Here is an 8,768-nt window from a genome sequence, read left to right as displayed (position 1 = left end):
TTTTTCCTTTTTTTTTTTTTTTGAATATTTTTGAATATTTAATTAAAATATTAATAGAAAATGGGTCCCGTCACTTGCCACGTCAGCATTTTAACAGACAGATTGACAGACAACTGACAGAAGGTATGAAATTGTAACAAATTCGTAGATGAGGTATGACACTGAAGCTTTTTAAAGACGAGATATGAAACTGTTAATGACCTAATATTTTTGGTAGTTCTGTGTAATTTACCCAAAAGATAATTATGAAAAATTTTAAATAGAAGAATGGTAAAATATTATATATAAAACTTACCACATGGCGAATTTTAACTAGATTATAGTGCTACTTAGCAAAATCCAGTAGCAAGTCAAGCCCTACATAAGTTTTTCTCAAATGAATAAGAAAGAGTTTCTTCTCAATTTACTACGTGGCAGAATTACAAAATTTCATACTTATGATTTGAATCGTTCATATTATAAACACTTCGTAAAGATCATATATGCAAAATATTAATAAAATATGAGATCATTTGATCAACAAACTGTATAAAGACAAATGAATGAATATGTAAAAGAATTATGAAACATTTATTGCCACTGCTAATTGACTAAATGACTTTATCTTAAATTGATTTTTGGTAAAGATGATCTTTAAAAAGCGATTATAATATAAAAAATTTCGATCATAAGCAGGAAATACTGTGAATCGATTACAAAGTATCTTGAGGAGCAACCTCTCCTCAATCTTAAGGAGTCAAGCCTCTCTTGTTTTATTGAATAAGTTTTCTATTATTCTAGTCTTACTGTAAAATTGGTAATTCAATGCAAGAAAATATGGATTATATGACGATAGAGATTTGTCACACAAATACGGAAATTTGTCACATTTAACTATATGTGACGCCTTTTCAGCATCACTAGTTGTGTCACCTATACAGTGTCACCTATAGTTTACCTGATGAATTTGAAAATCGCCACATGTTTTCGTCACCTCTTTGAAATTTATTGGGTGGTAAACTTTCCTGCACAATTATTTCCGACGAATCTAGAATGTTTATGTGACGAACAAAATTTTGCATCCTACTCAAATCTTTATGCAACGCTTTTTTAATATTTCTCACTTATTTTAACAAAGGGCCACAAATAATTCCAACACCTAAGCCCCGTTTTCTTGTATGATTCCAATAGAACGCTTGCGTCTGTAATGTTTTAAATTAGTGCATGTTATTGGTTGTAATTATTTTAGGCTAAGGTTGTCTTTTTATTGCTCTTAATCACAAAAATGACAAATGTTTCAGAGACATCCACTTAGATAAATTTGGCATGCATATAGTCTAAGTTCGTGTGTATTTTGGTGCAAGGATCCGCACAAAGGATTAATCAATCATTTTCCTATATACTAATATACAGAGAAACAATACTGTATTATGTGCGTGATTAATATTATAAAAATATGAGTTAATCTCAGTTTAATACTCTAAAGTTTCTTGGTTTTGCATCAAGTTTTTTTTGCGTTCGAGTCTGGTACTTAAAATCATAATTCTAAGACACTTTCATACATCTGTTAAATTTTCCATTAGAACCTCCGTTATTGATGACATGGCGCCCACGTGGACAATGAGTAGGCACTATGTGTGCCCACAGAAATATTTAAAAATTTAAAAAAATTAAATTATAAATAAATAAATTTTCAAAAAGTAAAATAATAATAAAAAATAAAAAAAAGCCAATTGAAATATGCAAATCTGGGGAGTATTTAAAGGAGAGGGAGGGATTTGAGGATGTGGCCGGCGGCTTCTTTGGGGTCGAGCACAATGGCCTTTTCAGCGTCGTCCAGGGCCTGCTAGGAGAGGGAGGCGGAGGAGGAGCGTGAGTCAGCGGATTGGGACTGAGCGATGAGCTGAGCGCCGAGGACGATTGCAAATCTGCAAATCTACAAATCTGCAACTCCCTTTTTACATACATATATACATAGCTTGCCTGAGAAATGGAAAAATTGGAGGTCGAGATCTGATTCGGAGGCCCTTCATTGGTACGATAGACACGTGGCGTCCACTTATTTTCTACATGGGCTCCATGTCATTATTTAACAGAAGTTTTGACGGAAAACTTAATAGATGTATGAAAGTTTCACAAAATTATGATTTTAAGTACTAGACTGGGATGAAAAAACCTTGATCTAGGAAATATTGGAAACCAAAAAACTTCTGACAGTAAACAGAGATTAACCTAAGAAATAGTTTATATATTTCAGAACAAATGATAATGATTACACCTAAGATTCTGTACACATTTTTGAATGAGAATCTTCTTCGGATCATCTTTGTGAAATGATCGTTTATTATACATTGCGAGTCAGTTTTTATCAAATAATGTTTATATTTAATTTTAAATAAAATAATTTACAATAATTTCTAATCGCACAATGTACGATAAACAGATACAATTGTAAGATCTTCGAAATCCTCACAAAGAGTATCCGGAGAGTATCCCCATTCCATATTTTTAATACCGTATTTTGTGAGTGGGTAATATAATAAGAAATATTTTACATATTTTAGAACAAATAATAATGATTACAGCTAAGTAACCAAATAAGTCTAACTAGTCAAACTAATATTATAATTAGTTGGAGAAATACAGCTTTACAAGCTGACTAGATAATGACTTGAACTCTTTAAATATTACTAATAAATAAATAATTGAGGCCGTCCAAAATTTGTTTAAATTGTTCGGGAGATCGATTCTCTGACATTAGTACGTTGAAACTGATCAGATCAAGTGATCGAGTTATTGCATATGATATGGAGCTGTTGATATTGATCCTTTCTTCTCTGTTTGTTTGTGTGTGCGTCAACTATGTTATTCGGGTGCTGACGAAAAATGATAACAATGAGCTGCCACCGGCCCCGCCACTGCCACCGGGAAGCGCTGGTTGGCCGATGATTGGTGAAACCCTCGACTATCTAAACACAGCAAGAGATGGTGTCCCAGAAAAGTTCATTGAAGACAGGAAGAAGAAGTACTGTACGTTCCCCGAGGTATGCAAGGTGTTCAAGACATCGTTGTTGCTTGAACCGATGGCGGTGATGTGCACCGCTGCCGGAAACAAATTCCTGTTTTCAAACGAGAACAAACTGGTCAAGTCGTGGTGGCCTAATAACATCGACCAGATCTTTGCCAGCTCTGAGAAAAGCAGCTTCCACGAGATACGTCCGGTTTTGACTAAACACCTCAAGCCTGATTCTCTCCAAAAGTTTATAGGGATCATGGATGCCATCACCAAAGAACATTTGGATACCTACTGGGAGAACCAAAAAGATCAAGTAGTCAAGGTTCACGAAGTTGCTGGCAAGTATACATCTACAATGTCTTTAAGATTCTTCTTCAACATAGAGGATCCGCAAGTTGTTGCAGAACTAGAAGGATTCATTACCCTTATATCTGCCGGCTTCATTTCGCTGCCGATCAATTTTCCGGGCACAAAATTAAACCGAGCCATTGAAGCATCCCAGAAAATGAGGAAATATGTTGAGAATATGCTAGTTGAGGGGAGGAAGATGAGAACTAGTAGTCCAGCTGGTGATGCGCGAGGTGGAGATTATGATCTGTGGTCTAGCATGCTCATGCAGACGTCTAGTGTCGATGGCCAACCCATGAAGGACTCGGACATTGCCAACAAGTTGTGCGGTCTTATAATAGCTGGCTACGACAATGTCATTGCTACGTTGGATTCAATCATCATGTATCTATCAGAACTTCCTCATGTTTATGATGCCGTCCTCAAAGGTACACAATCAGCGAACTAGTTTTTTTTTTTTTTTTTTTTTTTTTGAATAACCGCAGCGAACCACTTAGGTAGCTATAGTACTAATTTTTTTTACTGTTGTACTTGAGATTTCTTCTTATTCGTTAGCTAGTGATCCTCATGATCATGAATACACACACACACACACACACACACACACACATATTGGCATTGATCTAAAAATCCCCACCTAAGCGCTAGATGACTGGTCAACGCCCCGATTGATGCCTAGACATTTAAAAATAAGAAAGAGTGCTTAGACCTGCTGAGATGCTTGCCTAGACCGCCTAGGCATCAGGCTAGCCTCCTACACCCGCCTAGGCACTCGCCTAGGTCGCAACTCATAGATAGACAAGGAGATAACTTTCATTTTGCATTCTATTTTTTTCAATAAATTGTAAGAGACTTGTTGAATACTTAGATAAACATACATTATATGCTTGTTCTTCATGTTTTCATTATGTTTCAATACTTCATAATATATATGTCATTCTATTTTGTAGTTTATGATGAAATTATATATATTTCAAGTATAAGCAAACACTTATTTATAAGAAATATAATAGATTTACTTAAATCTGTCTAGTCCGTCTAGCCGCTAGGGGAATATCATAGGTTTGATTCTTCTTGATTACAAATTGAAGGAGTCTATATCGTTTTAATTTAACAGAAATGATAACCATATATATTCTTTTCTTTTTCTATACACTCCAGTTTATTTATAGTTACTGAATTAAATAAATTAAATGAAAATAACATAAACAATTTAATATGGTGTGGCAAGAGAGTACAAGGGTGTGTGGTTGTCACTTTCCTAATCTAATTGCCTTAGGGCCAATTAGAAAATTGGTATATAATTAATGTTAAACATCATGTAATTACGTACGTGTTTTGTAACCGAATAACTTGTAGGTGGATAATGGATATATATAATGGATATTAATGTTGGCAAATTTACTGAAACACTGAAACAGAGCAAATGGAGATTGCAAACTCAAAGGCAGCAGGAGAGCTGCTGAACTGGGGGGACGTACAAAAGATGAAATATACGCGGTGTGTGGTATCTGAAGTGTTGAGGTTGAAGCCACCAGTTCTGGGGACTTTCAGAGAGGCCATTACTGACTTCATCTATGAAGGATATCTAATTCCAAAAGGAATGAAGGTAACGTCAATTAATTACTTTTTAGTTTGTTTTTAATTTATTCTTTTTGCAGAAACTCAACTAATACTAATTAAGACTAAAAACCATGCTCTCTATAATTCGTTTGGAACTACTTTCAAAATGATTAAAAGTGGTTTCTGTAAAAAGCAGATAACTAGTGTTTTTTTAAAAGCACTTGATGTGTTTTTAGGATCCAAAAACAATTTCAACAAAAGTAGTTTCAATTATTTTAAAAATACTTCTAAACAAGCCCTAACATCCACTAATGGAGTAACGTAAATTAATTACAGCATAGGTATATTATATTAGATGCTGCATTAAGTATATATTTGGCGTAATTCAATTTTAACTTAAAGTTGCATATGTACATGGAATGCAGTTGCACTGGAATGCATATGGGACACACAAAAATCCAGAATATTTCCCTAATCCAGAAAAGTTTGATCCGTCGAGGTTCCAAGGGGATGGGCCAACTCCATTTTCATATGTTCCTTTCGGAGGAGGGGCTCCAATGTGCCCCGGCAGAGAATACGCACGATTCAAGATATTAGTCTTCATGCATAATTTGGTCACCAGATTCCGGTGGGAGAAGGTTTTTCCTGACGAGAAAATGATAATGGACCCAATTCTTGTTCCTACCAAAGGACTTCCAATTCGGCTCTATCCTCACGCCTCAATTCAACGAGCATGATTGCTCCATCAGATTCATACTACCACAGATCATCGTTAATCATTAGTGTTAAATAATTACAACTGGTTTAGTGATGCATCGATGCTTAATTTGACTACATGCTGCTGATGTCGACCCTAGCTATGGCTAGGGTCTGTGGCAATCCCCGTTGAAATGGTACCAGGCATATAGTTTAGGTTGATAATAAAGATAAAGGTCGAAAACTTTGAAGCAAGAACTTTGAATAAAATTGCAGAATGCAGAGAGAGAGGAGAAACTGTGTATTTTTGCTTAATGAAATTGAAGAACATTTACAAGGTTATAATACCCTAGCTTGGTCAAAACTCAGATCCTACAAATTAGGGATCAAGGACTCATCTCCAACCATTCAGGCCATCAGAGGCTGCTATCCTTCCACTTGGGAATGGATCGAAAGACAGTACAACTCCAAAGGATAAGAATACTAGTTGTAAAACTTACTAAAAACAGAAAGTAAACTAGTAGTTACATTTTAAAGTCTAGCGGCTACTTCTAAATATAGTAAGTTCTTCATTTCCTTCGATTTCAACATTTTCTTCAATTCCAGCTGCAGGATTGTCATATACAAGTTATCTTTATCTTATCTCTAGCTACAACGAAAAATCCTAATCGCATTTCAACACTCTCCAACTGTTTCTTAGAGTCCTAAAATAATTCAAAATGCCTAATCCATTTCTTCCTTGGGTTCAGCCGTGCCCTACACACACACACACACACACACACACACACACACACACATATATATATATGTATGTATGTATGTATGTATGTATGTATGTATGTATGTATGTATGTATGTATGTATGTATGTATGTATGTATGTATGTTTGTATGTATGTATATGTATGTATGTATGTATGTTTATGTATGTATGTATGTATGTATGTATATACACACACACACACACACACTCACACACACATATTATATATATATTTTTTTTTTAAGTTTCAATGTTTATTATTTATTGCTTTTCAATTATGATGAACATGTGTAACTAAGTTTCTTTTTAGTTAGAGGTGAATTTGAAGCCATGATCATGTGTTATATATAAATTGATTAAATCGAGTTATTGTTTCATAAAACGTGAATGCGATTTTCTTATCCGATTTATGGAGAACTTATTCTTGTATGTTTATTAGGGGGTGTACACTTAGTTTGCATGTAGGGAATTGATGCTATAATATAAGGGAATTTCACCTAATTGTTATGAACTTATATTTGCAAGTAGTTAAAGCCACTAGTCATGATTGAGTTAAGTAAATCCTTGGCAAAAGTATCCAGCTTCTCATAGTTACGAATGCTTCGTCAATGCTTATGATTTTCACAGAACTTAATGATCTTCGAGATGTATATCTGTCATGCTTTTCATAGTTAGGGAACTTGAGAAGAATAATCTGGTTGCATCGGTGAGTCCAATTGTGAAACCCCGTTCCAAATTTAGTGTATTTTCATATTGCCGAACTTACGAAATTACCTTTTACCTTTGAGTTGACTTTGTTTGATCATCTTGCCGAAACACGTAGTTTTAATTCTACTAAGTTATTCTTATTATACTTATCGCGACGAATGTGTAGGCATGAATGGGTTTGAAGTCGGAGTTATAATGAAGATTCTACATTCGAGACGCCGAACATTTTTGGATATTTTGTATTTCGTGTTACACATTCTTAAACTATGAACTAAAAGGACCCACTTGATATTTTTGTCCCCTATCCCCTTGTGAACACGAAAGATTCCTTTGAAACAAGAAACCAGAATAACGTGTACAAAATAATATTTTTGTGTTTATGATTTTGGGGTTACGATCTCTCTCAAATTTGGTCCTCTGATTCTATCTTCGTAGGATGTAGGTTTGTGGATGAGTTGTTGATCCAAAGGGCCGTCGGGGCTTGATCTAAGGATGAACAGTTGATGAACGGATCTTCAAAGGGCGTTGGGCTTGATCTTGAAGAATGGGTGTATGGATTTCTTCAAGGGGCTTTTGGGCTTGATCTTGAAGGTTGATGGATGAGCATATCTTCAAGGGCTTTTGGGCTTAGTCTTGAAGAACGATTGGATGTATGGATTTGTTTGTGCTGTTGATCCAAGGGGCCGTTGGGGCTTGATCTTAGGATGAACGATGAACACTTTCTTCAAGGGCCGTCGGGGCTTGGTCTTGAATAATGGTTGTGTGGATTTCTTCAAGGGCTTTTGGGCTTGATCTTGAAGGTTGATGGATGAGCGGATCTTTAAGGGCTTTTTGGGCTTAATCTTGAAGAACGATTGGATGTGTGGATTTGTTGAGGTTGTTGATCCAAAGGGCCATTGGGGGCTTATACTTAGGATGAACGGATGAACACTTTCTTCAAGGGCCGTCGGGGCTTGATCTTGAAAGAGGATTTAACGAAGAAACGAAGAGAGCTTTCTTGATCCTTCAGAATTCTTGGGAATTTGGATGGTTGGAAGCTTTGGAGTTTCAAAGCTTCAAGGATTTGGGGAATTCTCTTCTAATTTTGGAGTAGAGAAATGTATTTTTGAATTCCTTGATGCTTGATACCTTGATGGAGAAGCCTATTTATAGGCTTTGAGAATGAATCACCACCACAAAATATTTTTTTCCTTTCCAAGCACCATTGCCTAATTTTCCCACTTAATGCAATATTGAAATTGAAGTGGTGTAACTTATGGCCTAATTTCCCACTTAATACCATTTTAAACTTGAAGTGGTCTAACTTATGGCCTAATTTCCCACTTAACACCATTTTAAACTTGAAATGTGTATGCTTTGTCATTGCCCAAATGAGAAAAACTTGCTTTGATCCGTAATGGATTGAAGTGTGCTTGCCTTGTCATTGCCCAACATGAGAAGAAAAACTTGTTTTGATCCTCAATGGATTGAAATGTGCTTACCTTGTCATTGCCCAAATTGAGAAGAAAAAAACTTGTTTAATCATCCAAGGGTATTTCTTCCTATTTTGTTGAGTCAAATGCCATGTGTACAATTTGTACGACACGTGGCGTATGCCATGTATGCCCTGACATGTCAAAACTTTAATGCGTTGGTGAACATTTGTTTTACTGAAATTTCGATGTCTACACCCCTTACCCAATCTGGATCCCCTTTT

General features: G+C 35.6%; 1 protein-coding gene across 1 annotated transcript; it reads left to right on the top strand.

The window, feature by feature from the left end:
- Positions 1–2,738: 2,738 nt before the first annotated feature.
- On the top strand, positions 2,739–5,944 carry LOC148695811 (beta-amyrin 28-monooxygenase-like). Its single transcript, XM_088697790.1, has 3 exons — positions 2,739–3,771; positions 4,765–4,952; positions 5,332–5,944. Exons 1-3 carry the CDS (start codon positions 2,787–2,789, stop codon positions 5,641–5,643), a joined length of 1,485 nt encoding a protein of 494 aa, XP_088553916.1. The 5' UTR covers positions 2,739–2,786; the 3' UTR covers positions 5,644–5,944.
- The last annotated feature ends 2,824 nt before the right edge of the window (positions 5,945–8,768 follow it).

This window comes from Pyrus communis, chromosome 7, assembly GCF_041283825.1.
Source record: "Pyrus communis isolate YQ-2024b chromosome 7, ASM4128382v1, whole genome shotgun sequence".
Lineage (NCBI taxonomy): Eukaryota > Viridiplantae > Streptophyta > Magnoliopsida > Rosales > Rosaceae > Pyrus > Pyrus communis.
This window is presented reverse-complemented; position numbering and strand designations above follow the sequence as displayed.